At 41.4% G+C, this 16,876-nt stretch overlaps 3 protein-coding genes across 3 annotated transcripts; 1 reads left to right on the forward strand and 2 right to left on the reverse strand.

Annotated features, from left to right (window-relative positions):
• Positions 1 to 3,940: 3,940 nt before the first annotated feature.
• cmtm7 (CKLF-like MARVEL transmembrane domain containing 7) lies at positions 3,941 to 9,577 on the reverse strand. The gene is made up of 5 exons (XM_077576552.1): positions 9,339 to 9,577; positions 8,008 to 8,184; positions 7,748 to 7,846; positions 7,499 to 7,580; positions 3,941 to 7,259 (listed from the first exon to the last, which is right to left on the reverse strand). Exons 1-5 carry the CDS (start codon positions 9,447 to 9,449, stop codon positions 7,246 to 7,248), a joined length of 483 nt encoding a protein of 160 aa, XP_077432678.1. The 5' UTR covers positions 9,450 to 9,577; the 3' UTR covers positions 3,941 to 7,245.
• A 455-nt stretch (positions 9,578 to 10,032) lies between these two features.
• Positions 10,033 to 14,495, reverse strand: siglec15l (sialic acid binding Ig-like lectin 15, like). Its single transcript, XM_077576874.1, has 7 exons — positions 14,321 to 14,495; positions 12,320 to 12,694; positions 11,803 to 12,171; positions 11,692 to 11,733; positions 10,695 to 10,784; positions 10,480 to 10,512; positions 10,033 to 10,164 (listed from the first exon to the last, which is right to left on the reverse strand). The coding sequence occupies exons 1-7, from the start codon at positions 14,370 to 14,372 to the stop codon at positions 10,133 to 10,135; spliced, it is 993 nt and encodes a 330-aa protein (XP_077433000.1). The 5' UTR covers positions 14,373 to 14,495; the 3' UTR covers positions 10,033 to 10,132.
• LOC144058423 (sialic acid-binding Ig-like lectin 15) lies at positions 14,459 to 16,719 on the forward strand. The gene is made up of 3 exons (XM_077576875.1): positions 14,459 to 14,572; positions 15,804 to 16,187; positions 16,253 to 16,719. Exons 2-3 carry the CDS (start codon positions 15,839 to 15,841, stop codon positions 16,651 to 16,653), a joined length of 750 nt encoding a protein of 249 aa, XP_077433001.1. The 5' UTR covers positions 14,459 to 14,572; positions 15,804 to 15,838; the 3' UTR covers positions 16,654 to 16,719.
• The last annotated feature ends 157 nt before the right edge of the window (positions 16,720 to 16,876 follow it).

Consider the following 16,876-nt stretch of genomic DNA (forward strand, 5'->3'; position numbering starts at 1 on the left):
AGAGACTCAAAGAAGACTCTGCCTAATGCTAATACATGCTAATGTAACATACACAGACACACACACTGGCCTATTTCCAAACGATTAGAAGCATATTAATAATAATAATTGTAATAGTTATATGTATGTAGTATATAATAGGTATATGTAAAAGCTGTCATCATCATCCTATTTTCTTTCTTTTAATTTTTTTCTATTATCGTGATATCATCTGGTATCACTGTTATGGCACTCAAATTTTCTAGTGCTATTGCATCAGAATCCTCCTAAACACCAGTCTAGTATTGTCATGATATCCCCTCAATTTCAGCATGTTATTATGCCAACACCATCATATTATCATCCCATTATCATATTGATATTATTCCAATAATGACATGCTATCAATCCAGAATCATCATAATATTAGTCCATTATGCTCGTGATATCACTCCAATATCATCATTATATTAGACCACCAACACAATGACAACATGCCAGCATCAAAACTGGTATCATTCCAATATCATCAAGATATTACTCTGGTATCATCATAACATCATTCCAGTATCATCATGATATCACCCCACTATCACCATTTTAACAAACCAGTCACACCACAGTATCAAGCTTATTTCATTCCAATAACATTATATCACGCCAAAATCTCTATGCTGTTACTCCAGTATCATTATGATATCATTCCAGTATCATCATGATATCACTCCAACAGCTGTATTAAATCACGCAAATATCATTATATTGTCATGTCATTATCATGAAAGTATCACGATAATGTCACAATATCGCTCCGGTATCCTCCAATGTTACTCTAGTCTCATAATATCACTCCACGACCAGCCTGACTAACTTGAATGATATGACATCACGTGTTGGATTATTGTTATATCAATGTAATGTCTTAACTTTTTTTTTGTCATGCTATACTGTATAAGAGATTTAAAAAAATCGCCCCCCCCCCCCCCCCACCGCACAGTTGTTTCCAACTGATTGTAGCTCCGCCCCGCTGAGATGTCGTAGAAATCCCATCAGCATAATGATTGCTCTGTGGTTACCGTGGCAACGCAGCAGCACCAAAACCCGAATGCGATATCTCTCACACTGGCCAGTACTTCACACACACCAACCTCCAGCACTGAACCCTGATTAATGACACCCAATGTCACACACACATAGACACGCTAACACATTCAATATGTGTGCTTGACCACAAGGGATGAAGTATATTTGCTGCTTTAATGCTCCTGGCTTCAAACGGGTCAAACTGCCATCCATGTGCATTGCCACTGACTGTAATAAACAGTCCATGTAAAATGTATACATATAAATCAGTGCCCCTCAATTGTTTTTTGCTACGCCCCCCTCCAGGAAGAAGAAAATATTTTGTAAAATTGTTGTAAGTTCTTTGACAATGAGAGCGTCACTGCCACCTACTGCAGTGGAGGTTCAATTACATTTTCTATTAATACAGCAACAACAACAACAACAAAACTTCCCTGAGGTCACCCAAGCATCTCACCACACACCCCGCCCCCGGCCCCAATATTATGCACAACATGTGGAACATGTCCAACATGTCTAATATTATGCAACAGTTGTAATATATTGCAACATGTGCAACATGTAAAACGTACACCACGTGTTACTAATTAAATGTGCAGCAATGCATAGCATTTGTAACCATTAGAAACATATTGAGCATAACGCAACATGTAACATACGTAGCATATGTTACATGGCTAATGTGTAATAGCGGTAAAAAAATTTTAAAGGAACCCAGACTGTCATGACAAGTTTGCTCTATATTATTTATTTGGTTGTTCCTAACATAACTTGAAATGATTTTTGAAAAATGAACAACCAAATAAATAATATAGCGCAAACTTGTCATTACAGTCGGGGTTTCTTTTAACATGTGTAAACATTTGTAATGTGAAACAAGTGGGCCTTGTAAAAATGTGCAACTAATGTAACATGACGTTTGTGAAACTTGCCAAACCCTAATCCAACCTAAACATGTAACATGGACTCCATGCTGATTGGTCATCACACATTTTGTTAGCTCCGCCTCTACATTCCCCCCCTCTCAAATGTCAAATTGGTTCCTTTGCAGAAACGCGGGCTCAGACCCAAAGTTCTGATGGTTCTGGTGTCCCTAATGGTTGGGATACATCAGTTGGTTCGAAAGGCTCTGATGGCATGTCCATTGAAGTTTGTTTCACATGTTTACATCATGTCTGCACAGCGTGCTAGCAAGCGATGACGTGACTATGTGCTTGGCGGCTGTCATAAGCTGTCAAGCTTCATGTGTTAATTAGCGACGTTGTCAGCGCTTAATGTTCCACTAACTGCCGTTGCGACTTTTTCACACCGGAGCTAACAAGCATCAACGTTCAGCTCGTCATCGTTGTCATCATCCTTCACCAATTATAACATCTCACCTCTGTATGTGAACATGTATGTGTGCATATGAATACGTGTGTGTTTGTGTGTGTGTATGTGTATGGTATCTGTGTGCGAGTTTTCCCGCCATTAAGAATCAGCATGAAACTAACCTTTGAACTCTTGACAAGGTGTGTGCTGGCGTACGACGAAACAAATGGATCTCAGAACATCAGCTCACATGATCCACTGACACATATGACGATGATGATGCTCACCTTCACGCTGTGATGATAAAAGTAGAGCAACAAACATGTAATTGTAGTTAAGCGCATAGACGCAGATGGGAGTGCCGTGTTGCCATGGCAACTATTTCCTCACCTGTCATCCATGCGGTGGAGGCCGAGCAACAACCAATCAGATAGCAGCTTTTCCGGGACGCCGGTGTCAGGTGAAGGGGTGGGACTAACACGCCTTTGTTGTCATGGATACGACCCCTGATGGACAGGTGACATCACCAAACAGTTTGTTTCCAAACTTTTGATAAGCAAGCGGTGTTGAGTGATGAGTGTTCTACCAATCAGATGGCTGCGGATTCCTGCTCTGGCTGCTCGGCTACTTCTTGTTTGGAAATCACGAGTTGTCGTAGCAACAGCATGGTGAAATTCCTGCACAGGTTTGATTCCTAGCGACAGGCTCGGTTCGGTCCATTGATCCAATGTGTCGAGACTTCAAGGCAAAGGTTAAAGTTAGTGTATGATGTCACTCGTGTGTTTGTGTCTATGTGAGTTTGTGTGAGAGTGTGTGTATGCCAATAAATGCACAGTGTGTGTGTGTGTACTGTGTATGTGAATACAGTATGTCTTTTTGTGTGTGTTTGTTTGTATGTGTATATTTTTGCATGATTGTCTGTGTGTGTTTATGTCCTTATGTTGTCTGTCTGCTTGTGTGTGTTTATGTGAGCATGTGTGTGTCTGTATTCTATAGTCTTAAAGTCTTTGGGACTATTTCTGTGTGTTTGTTAGTGTGTGTGTGGCTGTGTGTATATGATCACGTATGTTGTGTGTTTTTGTTTTTTTGCCGTGTGTTTATGGTTGGTTGTTTGTTTGTTCAAGTGTTTGCCTGTTTTTTTATCTGCATGTTCGTTTGTGTTATTTCCCATGATTCACCATTTATGTGTAACTTCGCTGCTCCTTTGTCACGTGATGTGATTTGACAGGTGACATGGTGTGGTCAGCGGTAAGTTAAAAGTTGACCAGGTGAGCAGATGTTGTCTGACCGCAGATTAAGGGTGCTTGACTGCAAGCTTGTTAAATAGTGACCTCTAGCGGTCAGCTCGTGCAAGTACGGCATGCCGTGGTCCTTATTTAACAAACGTGTTTTCATTATTTAGCAAATTTTTTATTTTTTTTTGTTTCTTCACATTTACTCTCTGTATGCCACCTCTCGCCAGAACTCACCTTGGACAGCCTCCAACTAAATAGGACAAAAATAAAATAAAAAATATGGATGGTTTTATAGGTGTATTATGACAACATTGGTCAAATAGGAGTCACACTTTGGTGCAACAATGGTTTAATTGACAACATGCAGGACATCACAATGTCAAACTTGAAAGCACGCGTAAATACTGTGCTCCTTTGTCTCTTAGCATCAGGCTAGCTCGCAGCCTAGCCGCTACAGGGCTAACTGCTCCATCAAGTGTCACAATAAGGCACTTTTGGAAAAATGAAGCTATGAAAAGAGCAATTCTGTTGGGGTTTTTAAGCCCACATGTGCACACAAACTAAACAATCATAGTAATTAGCATAAAAAGCAAAAGTTGCAGCAGGATTCGAACATTCACTGGAAGACAGGATATAAATGTGCGTGTTGTGGTAGGATACAATCACAGTTTTTAATCCTTTTTTTTTTTTGATACAATCATCACTTGCGGAAGTTTGAAATGTTATCAACTGCTAGGCAAGAAATGTTTGTCACTAAATCATTCCACTTACCAAACACTAAAACAAACTTTCATTGTGGCAAACTTTGACGTATGTGCAAATATTAAAAATTCTGTCATAAATAAAAGTTTATATTACTCGTAAAAACAAGTTTCACATGGTTTTTTTTCTTCAAAAAGTGTAAAACCAGCATAATAGAAATGATTTGTATACAGCACTTGCCAACGGCTAACGTGCGTAATTATACACTGGACATGCTATGTGGCTAATGTTGCTATTGAAGGTGAGCTAGTAAGGACAATTTATCATACTTCAATTCATGTTTCAAGGGACATCCATTTATCTCATTAAGGAAATAAAAAGAAAATATAAAAGCGGCAGGGAGCAATGAAAGGGGCCCTCACGTCCCCTTGTCCATGGCAAATCCTTAAAAACGATCATCAAACTTTGATGCTCTGCCCACATTGGCTGGAGCAGGTAAAAAAAAAAAATCTTGGCAATTCAGTGCCGTCCATCTGTCTAGCATACCGGTTTGTGATTACGGGTTCATTTGGATGAACTCCCTTGTATGAGATGTTGCAAAAAACGCTCCCAAAAATGGCTGTTTCAAAAACAAAATGGTCTACTTGCTATTCATTTTTAGCATGGGACCTTGAGACGGTTTTGTCCATCCTCTTATTTGACATGCCCACCAAATATCAGGTTGATCGGTGAAACTAGTATCCAGGGTGGATTTTGTGTGTGTGAGTGTGTAACTTTTCCAGTGGACACTACTGAGGCAATTCGCCCCAAAGTGACTGCTTCACACCAAAATCCAAAATATGTGGCTTCCTGTTCAATTTCAGGCATGGGTGCTTCAGACTTCTTCATGCATTCTGTTATGATAGAAAGGTCCACCAAATTTCAGGGTGATCAGTCAAACTGGAAGCCAGGGGTTGATTTTTTTTTCTTTTTCTTTTTTTCCAGGGAGCAATACTGAGGGAACTTGCCACAAATGTCTGCTTCAAACCAAGACAAACAAACAACTTCCTGTTCAATTTCAGGTCTGGGTCTTGTGACTTTTTCTTGTGTGACACGGGTCCTTTCTGTTTTAAAGCTTTCAAGGGTCACAACTGAGGGAATTCACCCAAAGTGGCTGCTTCAAACAAAAATGGCTCATTTTCTGTTCAATTTCAGGTCTAGGTACTTTTGACTTTCTCGTGTGTCCTGTTTTGATGGATCCAATTTTGCGTCCATCGGTGCGACTGGTGTCAGGGGGTGACTTTTCAAAGTTAATTGACTCTAGAGAGGCTTTTTCAAAACAAAATGTCACATTTGCTGTTCAATTTCTTTTATGGGTTGTTGAGATAGATGATATTGATCAAACTGGTGTTGAGGGTTTATTTTTCCCCCGACATTCCAAGGACACTACTGAGGGAGTTTTATGGGGTTATGTTGGGGACCCCTAAAAGACACATTTTACACCAGTATATACACATTTGCAAAAAATAAAATTAAAATAAATGGGTATTTTGAGCTCCCACCCTTATAAACAATGCTAATAATATAACTAACTTATAGCGGGCCTTCAAACTTATTCTCTGCTTCTGACAAATGATTTGGCATAAACGTCAATGAGAGCATGTGATTGGTCACAGAGTTGCACATTCAGGTCACATGATGTTAGCTGGCACACAAACATGACTGCGACTGAATATAAACGTCCAAGGTGTTCTTATTGTTAAGTCTGTTGACTCGTGTGTGTCTGTGCTTTCACATTTTTGTAATAGTAATCACCATATTCATCATCATTGTGTAAACTTCATGTCGTTGGTGGTACGTACGTTTAAAGACTAGCACCGTGCACGCTGGCCCGCCTGTTGCCTTGACAACAGCTTGCGTGTGCATGTAACCCGTAAGGAGGTAATTGTTGGCACACTGACACATTGCACTAGGTTAGTGTAAGTTAGCATGCTAAATGCTAACATTTCCTTAGCCTAGCGTGGCTGATGGTGGTGGTTCAGCCTTGAATCTGTTTGCGAGGTTAACATGCTTTATGCTAATGCTTCGTTAGCCAAGCGCGGCGTGTGGCTGATGAAGAAAAAGAGATTCAGTTTGTTTGCAATTTTAGCGCACTAAGCGCAAATACTTTCTCAGCTTAGTGTAGCATAAGGCTGATGATGATGATGGTGGTTAAGCATTACGTCCTCTTGCAAGATTAGCATGCTAAATGCTCATACTTTTTTTTAGCCTAGCATGGCTGATGATGATGGCGAGTCAGCGTTGCGTACTTGACATTCGAGGTTAGCATGCTAAATACTAACACTCCTTCTGCCTAGCGTAGCGCAGATGACAATGATGCTAAAGGTGGTTCATCATTGCATTTGTTTGAAACGTTAGCATTCTGAATGCTAACATTTCTATAGCCCAGCGTGGCTGATTATGTGAAAAGTGCTTCAGCACTTTACTCTAGCTCAGTGCATAAATTAGGAGGATGATGAAGGTGGTTCAACATCATGTCCGTTTGTGAGGTTACTGTAAACAGTGAACATTTAAATGAAAAAAACAAAAAAAAAACAGGCAAGTTGTTATGGCACAAAGCAGCCAACAGAGGGTGTTGCGCTCTCTCATTGCCTCTAATAAAAAAAGCAACAATAAAGCAATATTTTCACCAAGCAGCGAGCATGATGGGAAATGTAGCCAGGAAGTTGACTACCTATTGTTCGCACCTGTTATTGTTGTGGGGTAACATTGATGTGAAGGTGAACCTCTGAAGCACCAGCAACATTCCAACTTTTTTTTTTTTTTTTTTTAAACAAGATTGGTCCTGGATCAGCTTCTCGTCTCCCAACTCTCATTCGATCACTTTGGCTTGTTGGCTGGTTGCGAGGCAGAAAAGTGAGCCGGCTCCAGAGGCAGCCAATCTTGTTTCTGGCCATTACACGGCCGCGCCTGCACACATGAAATTAAATTCATGTGACTCCCATGTTTTGTTTTGTTTTTAAATCACACGGCATGACATTACCATTATTAGCGCAGCTAGCACTGCTAGGAGGAGGATGCTATTACGGGACCGTTAAGACAAACCACAAGATGTCTGACCAACTTTCAAAAACAATCATGTAAACTATTAACAATAATAATTACTATTAGTAATTAATCAAAATAATAATAATGACACCATTAAATACCAGTGTGGTGGGGTCCACAAGAGACACTGTAAGACGTCCATAAGCTGACCGCCATCAGGAAGGTTGTGATAAAGCCAAACACCTGACATGGCATAGACAAAAAACACACAACAATAAGACAATTATGACAAGATACAAACATGATCACAGTGACACACAAGAAAAACTCACATAAAAATGATATCACCCACAAGAAAAAAAAACATACAAATATGACAACAAACATGGCAAGATGAGTGTTGTACTTACAGATGCCGCCACCAGGGCAGACACCCCCCCACTCTTCACCGCCGCCACAATGGAACCGATGCAGATCAGCACTGTACCCACGGAGTAGTGGAAGAATTCCTTCAAATAAATTGGAACAGGAGGATGACAAGAAAGTGAAGAAGGAAGAGAAGAAAGAAGAGGAGGAGAGAAGAAAAAGGAATAAGAGGACGAGAAGGAGCATGAAAATGACCTGCTATGTGAAGTTGACGTGGAGCGCCATGAATGTGGGCGTGGCTTACGGTCAGCGGCCAATTGATGCAGGCCATCTTGGCCTGCAGGCGGCACAAGTGCATGAGGAAGAAGACCAGGAGAACCACCAGAAACCACACGGCCACCACCTCAAAATACTGGAATGCCGCCCAGTTGGGCCAGCCCCGTGCACAGTGCACGCACAGGAAGGTGACCAGCAGCGCCACCTGGAGGAGACACAAAAACACACGTCACTTGGTTAATGATAATGACATCTTAGGCTTCCATTCGACCACACTAGCGTGAAAAAAGTTTGGTCGATTTTTGTCCTTATAGCGAATGCTTAAAAGCCTGCAAGTCAAAGTCACGGCAATTGGCAAATTATTAAAATGCTACAATTCCAAGGTGTATTTTTAATCTAGCTGTTTTAGCAGCACAAGTGTGAATCAATCGTCGCCATAAATCCATATTTCAAGTAGGTCTCCTGCGAATGCACCTTTCTTTTTCTTCTTGGTCATAGGCTCTTGTCTTGACATCAGAAACTTTCCAAATACGGCATGTTTGTTTTTTGTTTTGACTGATTTTGCTAGCTTGTGGATTTAATATTAACATTAGCGACCAAGATAATTAGCATATTGATATATGTTAAGAATGCGTCATAGACGCTTGAAACAGAATCCAGTCACTTTTCAAAATAAAATGTCTTTGAGCCTCGGACAAACCACAAGTACAGTACTGTAAGATTGTTGTTTGTGCGCCCGCTGTGGCCCAGTCCAGAGTGACTCGCAGACCGGTTGTTGTTGTGGACCAGTGCTGTGGATAAATAATCTGTCTTTCATATTAATTCGTGGTTCATTTGCCTTTTAAAAAAAAAAAAACTGACCTAAAACCAAAATATTTGTGCATTGTAAATCTGATAGTTTATTGTAACACAAATTAATTAATTGCTTGTAATTATTTATAAATACATAGGAAGAGTACCTTGAAAAAATAATAGCATGTTAAATAGCAGTTACAATATTGAGAGGAAAAATTGTTCACCCCTAATTCTTATCATTCCATGTCTGTTACTCATGCAATAGTTGCACAACATAATGTTCATAGTCATATGTTTAGAGTGTGTATCATTAGTATCCCTCTACAGTTTGTCATCCTGTACTGTATGAGAGTGTGTGTGTGTGTGCGTGCGTGTGTGTGAGAGAGAGTGTGAGTGAGAAACCGCACCCACAGGATTCCACCTCGTGTCTGCACAGCACCCCCCCCCCCTCCCCCCCAACCCGCCCCTGTTGGTTTGGTGCTAGCGTTGTTAGCAGGTAAGCTATAGGCGTCTTTTTTTTGTCGCTAAGTGCTGTAGTGTAATTGTTGTTGTGCAGTGTCTGACCATCTGGGCCATCTTGAGCAGTCCCGGGATGGTTCGGATGTACCCCAGGTTGAAGGCGCCGTCGGATGCGGAAGTCCTCCCGGTGTTGGTCGGGCTGACCGTGTGAGACATCTTAGCCTGCCTGCTAAAAACAAACTTACGAAATATTTGACAACAAAATAAAAATAAGTCCGGTCGGTCTTGTTAAAAATGCTTCAGTGCGGAAGGCGCCAAAACACACGCCCAACTCGGATGCACACTTCCGCTGACGTTTCACAACAAAAGCACAGTCACACGCGCAGTTCGGTGATGTCTTTCACAATAAAAGACAGATTAATACATAACTTGTAAAGAATGCGATTATTATTATTATTATTTTAAATTATATAAAGCATGTATCAAGCGGTTTAATAACATGAATACAAAGCGTAGTGCAGTGATTCATGAAGTTATCATGTTACCCACTTTTATTTATCTTATTGACAAGTGTAGTACGATCGAACTTTGCACCCAGTGAGCTCATATTCAACCCTGAACGCAATCAACAAAACAGAAACAAAATGTATTTACTTCTAGTTTTACTTCTCTCTGTCCCCTTTCATTCTTTTGCTTTACTTTGAATTTGAATATTGCTTTTTATTGTCTTTTTTCTTTTAAAAATGAATGAAATAAAATTGATTGATTGATTGATAGAACAAACAAACCCAAACTCCTTTGCAAACATTTTTATTCTGACTCCGTCCCTTTGCCACCAGTGCAGAACAAAAGCTTGGAGATGAACACACAACTTGATGACAAGATGACGAAGGCGATTACTAATGAGATGTCACAGTCGAGTACAAAATATCTGAAAAGAGAGAGTTCATCAAAATCTGGCATCTAAAACACTCCAAAATATTTAAAAGAACTGCAGAAGACTATAAATTGGTGAAATAGCCTACACTACAAAAAGTATATTTAAAAAGTATAAATACTACAATCACTACAAAATGTTACAAATTAAAATGGACTACATAAGACTACAAAAAGTCTACAGCATTTAAAAAAAAAATCTACAAAAGACAACAAAATGTCTGACCAAACACCGCAAAAGACTCCCCTTCCTTCAAACCTTGCAAAAATAAAATGACTAATGACAGAAAGTGGTGATTTTGTCTCTCACCTTCATGTCTGTGTGTGGACGGAATGCCTTCGCCTGCAACAACATAAGCACCAATTACACACATATCAGACCACTTGTTATACATACTGCAGAATATTTAAAAAATATTGTAGTATACATTAGATTGCAGTGATGTATTGGAAATAAATGTTTTAGGTTTTTAACATGGATTTAAAAGCATTTCAAGCGTATCTCGGAAAACTGGTAACACTCACGGGACTCTGGAAGAACAAGAGTGCTATAAACAGTTTGTAGCTCAACAGCGCCGCCGACTGGACTCTGGGAGGAATGCGGTAGGCAATCCTCTGATTTACACGCGCACACACACGTAGGCACACACACACGCACATGTTGGGTTTACATTTTTAGTGGGGACATCTCATTGACATAATGCATTTCCTAGACCCTTACCCGAAGCTTAACCATCACAACTGACTGCCTTACCCTAACCCCAACCAAAACCCAATTCAAACCTAAACTCTAAAACCAAGTTTTGACCATCAAAAAGAGGTTTGGACTCATGGGGACCACCAAAATGTCCCCACAAGGACACCTGGTCCCCACAATGATACTAAAAACCCAGAAAATGGTCCCCATGATGTGATATAAATGCACACGCGCGCCCACACACACACACACGCACGCACACACACACACACAATTAACTAAAAAAAATCACTGGTCCAAAAATATCATATAAAAATAATAAAATAAAAACTGCCATGAGCAAAAAAAGAAACTCTCAAATGTACCAAAAATGTTCTCACAAACACCAAAACACCTCTCTCAAGGAAAAAAATCTCAAGAACACAAAAAACTCTCATGTCCAGTAGCAATATCTCTCATACACAGCAAAAAAAAAAATCCACTTACACAAAAAATCTTTCACACACACACAAAAACTCTCACACACCAAAAAATGCTCTCACAATAAGAAATTCTTGCTCTCAACAAAAAGACTCTCACAACAATTACCTCCATCACAAAAAACACTCACACTAAATAAACTCTCACATGCAACAAAAACCTTTCAAAAAAAAACTCTCATACCAATGTGTGTTGTATTCATTTGTTCATGGTCATACTGTAAACTCATGTTTCCATGTTAATTTCAATATATTGTGTTCATGTGTTTACAGTAGGAGTTCATGGGTCCAAGTTCATGTCGTTTAATATGCTCATGTGTGAGGTTGAGTAAAGGCTTGCACTCACGTGTTTGACTGTTTTGTTGAATCTGAGCATCGTGATTTCGAGCTGAGTGAGAAAAACATCATCATCTCAATGTCACATGACACAGCCCCTACGACCATTTTGTTGCCTCACCTCTGCGCCTCATCCGGTGGACGATAACGCCCCCTGTGGTCAACAGTAGCACCGCCGCAGCGATGCCACCACAAACCAGGGCCACGTCCCTGGCCATGTTTGCGGGCCGGTAGGTCTGCTCGGCCCGCCCCAGCGCGTTCTCCACCCGGCAGGTGCACTCGTCCTGCTGCTCGAATGGGACGGAGCTGTTCACGTATGAACCAGCCAATGAGGTCTGCACGTGCGACTCTATCGCTGTCACCAATGGGCCCCCAGATGCCGAAAGCCAGGTGATGTTTGGTGGCGGTTGGCCCTCCGCTATACACTGCAGCCTCTGGGGGGTGCTGGGGCTGCCGGTGACCAATGACAGGCTCAGGATCGCAGGCCTCACTGACAGAAGAAGAAGAAAAAACAAGGAGGGGAAATAATTAGGGCTGTTAAGGAACACAATTTTTAATAGGAATTGCAAAAATACTAACTTGCCAACAAATCCCCTTAAGACCAAACAAGAAGTCCACCTATAGAGGTGAGTCTTTACCTTGTACCTTCAGCGTCAACTCTTTCGTCTCCGACTTTCCATTGTCCAGAGCCACTTTGCAGAAGTACGCACCCTCATCAATCACTTTGACGTTTCTGATGCGAAGCGACACCACCCCCTGGCGGGCAACGCCGGCTAACGAGAAGCGGCCCAAGCCCAGGCAATCAACCGACGTTGCCAGCGAGTCGTTCTTTACTTCACATTGGTAAAATTGCTTATTGGTGGCCTTTCTGGGGATCCAGCTCACTTTGATGATGCCGGCGTAACGGTCCTGCTTGGAATAAATGATGGAGCATTCCAGGATGGCATCTTGTCCTCGCAACACGTTGACCTCCTCAGAGACACGCAGAGTCATTGAGGATGATGGCACACTTCCTGTACCGGGACAAGACGTGGCAAAAGTACGCAAACTCTGTACCCAAGCTGCATTCGAGGATGGTCAGAAGTCGGATATGTCCGAGTCGTTTTTTTCCCAATTCTGACCTGAAAGCGTCAGAGGCTAAACTAAACCACCAAAATGGCGGATATTGATAAATTGTTTTTTATTTTGGTTCTCAAAACTCATTTTGACCTCCAACAAACTTGCCTTCTCACAATTTTGCTTCATTTATTGTTATTTCATACAGTTCAATAGTTCATCGTATAATTTAATGCAGGGAGTTAGCGGCATACTGTCAGTTACGTTGTGTTACGCCAAGTTATGTCGAATATTTATGAATGAAGAAAGCTATCTAGTTTAATACTCGAGTAAATTGTCTTTTACCATTCACGGTCTGTGTTTTGAAGGCATTATTTCATTACTTTATCAAGTGTAATATTTTGCGTGTCCAATAAATTCAGAATTGAGATCTCATGAAGAAGTTTTCCTTGCAAGGATTTATTAAGAGCTCTTAAGACACAGGATGAAAGCTTACATTCGAAAGCAATGTCAAGCCCCAAGTGTGTGTAATATGGAAAACACCCACTCGCTTTATACTTGAAAAAGGTTTCTCTCCGCCTCTCAGACTTGACAAAGAGTTAGTGATTATAATAAGCAGACATATGATATACCGATATGTTTACTTCAGCTCCCCACCAGCTCGGAGAAATGATGTAGACAGGCTTTGACCTTGGACCTTCAGTTTTTACGACCAAATGACTAATGACATTAAGAACTGTGACAACTTTTAAAACATACACATTCTTATCTCAAGAGCTGGAAGGGAGTGAAACGTTCCAATATATTTCACACAATCATTATCAGTGTTATTCATTTAACTACACATAGTTATATGGCATCTATATACTTAAAAGTAAATTCAAAAACAGTAAAAATATAAATTGAAACTGTTAAATGTCTACAGTTCCCAAAGGGGTCGCCATTGTAGAGGGACGTCAACTGTCGTCCGTCGATGAAGTCGGGATACTTTTTTTTCCCGACTTTGCAAGTTGAATTTCTGAGTTCAAGCTCCCGTACACACTTCCTGGTTTGAACTAGTTTGAACTGACTTCCGACTATCCTCGAATGCAACATTACATGTCAGTATGCTAATGTATCAAACGGCTTTCACATCAACATACAAATGTGGACATGCTAATATATCTACCTAGTGCTTCCCTGTCAACATGCTAATGTAGCTAACTGCATTCACATCAACATGCTTAGCTTATGTGGCTACCTACTTTCACATCATGATGTTGACATCTACCAGCTGCTAAAAAAAAACAAAAAACGGTTGATTGTGTAGTTTTAAACTCTCTTTTGTTATCAACATAAATGTTTTATTATCCATTTAAATATTGTCATGTTAAAGCATTTTGTTACACCTGTTTATTTCAGAGTTGAGTTTCACGTCATGTTAACTTTCCATGGCTACATGCTAATTCAAAAATGCTGCACGTCAACATGCTAATATCCGCAGCTAGTTTCACATGCTAAACAGGAAGTAGGACCACGAAGACGGGTCAAACCAATTGGAACATTGTGTTAGAATGACGGAATGATCCAGAAACACAACTCACCTGTGATCAGCAGCAACAGAACACACACACACCAAAGCAAACACACACACATGTTGAACACACAAGCCCAAATGCATGTGGAACCGCATAAACACACATCAACGCTGGGCCCCCACAGCAATTCAGGAAGGAAACGGGTCACAGGACACTGACTGGCTAGTTACAAGATAATCATACACACACAGACACACACTCAAGGACGGTAGCTAATAATAACAACAAACTTACCGGACCTTGGGGGATGAGGTTTCGGTGAGTTTCAGAGTTTTTTGTTGTTGTTTACATATATATATATATATATATATATATATATATATATATATATGTTGTTTTGTTGGGCCTATATGGCACCTCTTAACTTCTGATGACATTCTTTGTAGTTCAGTTCTTGCACCTTCAGCCGCATTCCCATCATGCCTCATTGCAGGTGCGCTTGCATCTGGTAGTCAGGATGCCACTGTTCAATCCACCATTCATTCCTTTATCATTAACGTGAGCCAAAGCATATAGCTATTAGCTACCCTGCTAAGTGTTAAGTGTTAGCATGGCTAGCGCACAGGGAAGATTTCAGATCTCATGGAGGCAACAAAGGTGTACAAAAATACTAAAAAGAGTCCAGAAGTATGATTGAAAAATACTACAAAGTTGACAAAAAATACAATAAACGCTACAAAAAGACAAAAAATATATATATTATGTCAACAAAAGACAAAGACAAAGACTGAAACTAGACTAGAAACACCTCCGTGAAGTCGCCCCCTAGTACTGTATTTGTGGTTTGTCTTACTATCTTTGTGGGGGCATCACATTGACATAATGCATTTCCTAGCACCTTCCCTTAACCTCAAGCATCAAAAATGATTGCGTACCCCCATTCCCTACCCTAACCTCAACCATAACCCAATTCAAACCTAAACTCTAAAATCAAGTCTTGACCCTCAAAAAGAGGTCTAAACTTGTTGGGCCCATCAAAATGGCCCCACAAGATCGTATAGGCCCCACAACTCGGTAAAATATAACATGTGTGAAAGATTTTTTTTTTTTTTTTTGGTTGAGTGTGAGAGGGCTTTTGTTGCTTGGGGGAGATTTTTGGGGAATTTTGGAGTTTTTTTCCCCCTTAAATTTAGATAAATGTTATGTATTTTTGGCCTGTATAACTTCCAGTGACATTCTTTGTAGTTCTGTTTCTTTTCTTTTTTTTTACAAAGACAAGAAAACTTCCTCAAAATAAAACAAGTCACGCTGGAAAAACACACACACAATCACTCGTCCATCATGGAGGTGTTGCTCTGCATGTCGTTGTTATTTGTTGCGAATGGAGGTGAGCTGAGCCACACATATGCATATTAATATGCTCATGTCATTTGATGAATTTATGTTATTTATTTTCACGCTTTCATGTTTACAGTATATGTTGACTTTTCTGTTTTCCTGTATTCATGTGTTCATACAGTGCAACTTGCTCATGTGTTCCTCCCCACAGTGTGGAGCTTCGAAGAAGGTGTGTGGGCGGTGCACATGCAAGCAGAGGTGCGGGGCCTTGCGGGCCACCCAGTGGTGCTACCCTGCACCTTCAGCCACCCGCCGCATTCCCTTCATGCCTCACTGCAGGTGCGCTGGCGTCTGGGTGGCGGTCAGGGTGTCACCGTCCTCTACCGCTGCACTGGTAAAGTCCCCGTCTGCGTGCCCGGGCCCCAGCAGGACGCGCGGTACCGGCTGGAGGGTGACCCCCGCCAGCATGATCTGTCCCTTCGTATCAATGGCGCCGCCCTGGGGGACAGCGGGCGCTACTACTGTGGGCTGGAGGTGGAGGGAAGGGATCATAAGAGCGTGGAGGACAACCAGGGGACCCGCCTGAGGGTGGAGGGTAAGTCCTTAACAAGAACCTCTTGAACTGGTTTGCATTTGTCACATTTGTGTTTCCCTCCACAGCACCGCCAAACATCCTATCCCTGCAGGTGGAGGCAGGCGAAGGTTTAAGCTACACGGCAGAGTGCCGCGTGGCAGGCTCGCCGCCTCCTGACATCCAGTGGCTAAGCCCCGAGCACCCGCTGGAAGGTTCTACAGTGGGCCCGCTGAATCTAGGTGCCGACCTCGTTATTAGCCGGCTGCAGGATGTCGAACTCGGAAAGCAGGTCACATGCTCTGCCTCCAATCCGCTCGGCAAAGACAAAGCTACTCTCTACATGCTTCCCCCTCCGTCACCCCCAACCAAGGATGGAGCGCCGCCCCTTATCCTGCTTATGCTGATTATTTCTCTGGGGTCCAAGGTAATCATCCTGCTGGGGATTGGGGTGTGGCTGGTGCCTATGGGGGCCCTCTGGTGGAAGTGACCTCGGCCGTGTGCTGCCCTGCCCATTTGCTCCAAGTCTAATAAAGTTTTTATGTCTTTGCATTCACCTGCTGGTCACTTGAGTCATGACTTATTTTCAAGAAGGCACACCAACAAAACGTGTTTTTTGCTAACAAGGCTTTGCAAAGCTAACAACAATCCACTATCACATGTTAATCATACATTCATAATATATCATTAAGGTGAGCCAAAGAATAGAGCTA

The sequence above is a fragment of the Vanacampus margaritifer genome, chromosome 9, assembly GCF_051991255.1.
Source record: "Vanacampus margaritifer isolate UIUO_Vmar chromosome 9, RoL_Vmar_1.0, whole genome shotgun sequence".
NCBI lineage: Eukaryota > Metazoa > Chordata > Actinopteri > Syngnathiformes > Syngnathidae > Vanacampus > Vanacampus margaritifer.

Excerpts from the sequence above, each read along its gene's own strand:
- cmtm7 (XM_077576552.1), bottom strand. The coding sequence starts at position 9,449 with ATGTCTCACACGGTCAGCCCGACCAACACCGGGAGGACTTCCGCATCC. Across the intron at positions 7,847-8,007 it reads GCATCAATTGGCCGCTGACC|GAATTCTTCCACTACTCCGT; the intron begins GTAAGCCACGCC and ends ATTTATTTGAAG. Across the intron at positions 7,581-7,747 it reads CTGCCCTGGTGGCGGCATCT|GTGTTTGGCTTTATCACAAC; the intron begins GTAAGTACAACA and ends ATGCCATGTCAG.
- siglec15l (XM_077576874.1), bottom strand. The coding sequence starts at position 14,372 with ATGTGTGTGTGTTTGCTTTGGTGTGTGTGTGTTCTGTTGCTGCTGATC. Across the intron at positions 10,513-10,694 it reads TCTTGTTCTTCCAGAGTCCC|GCGAAGGCATTCCGTCCACA; the intron begins GTGAGTGTTACC and ends ATGTTGTTGCAG. Across the intron at positions 10,165-10,479 it reads GTCCACACACAGACATGAAG|ATATTTTGTACTCGACTGTG; the intron begins GTGAGAGACAAA and ends CTCTCTTTTCAG.
- LOC144058423 (XM_077576875.1), top strand. The coding sequence starts at position 15,839 with ATGCAAGCAGAGGTGCGGGGCCTTGCGGGCCACCCAGTGGTGCTACCC. Across the intron at positions 16,188-16,252 it reads GACCCGCCTGAGGGTGGAGG|CACCGCCAAACATCCTATCC; the intron begins GTAAGTCCTTAA and ends TTCCCTCCACAG.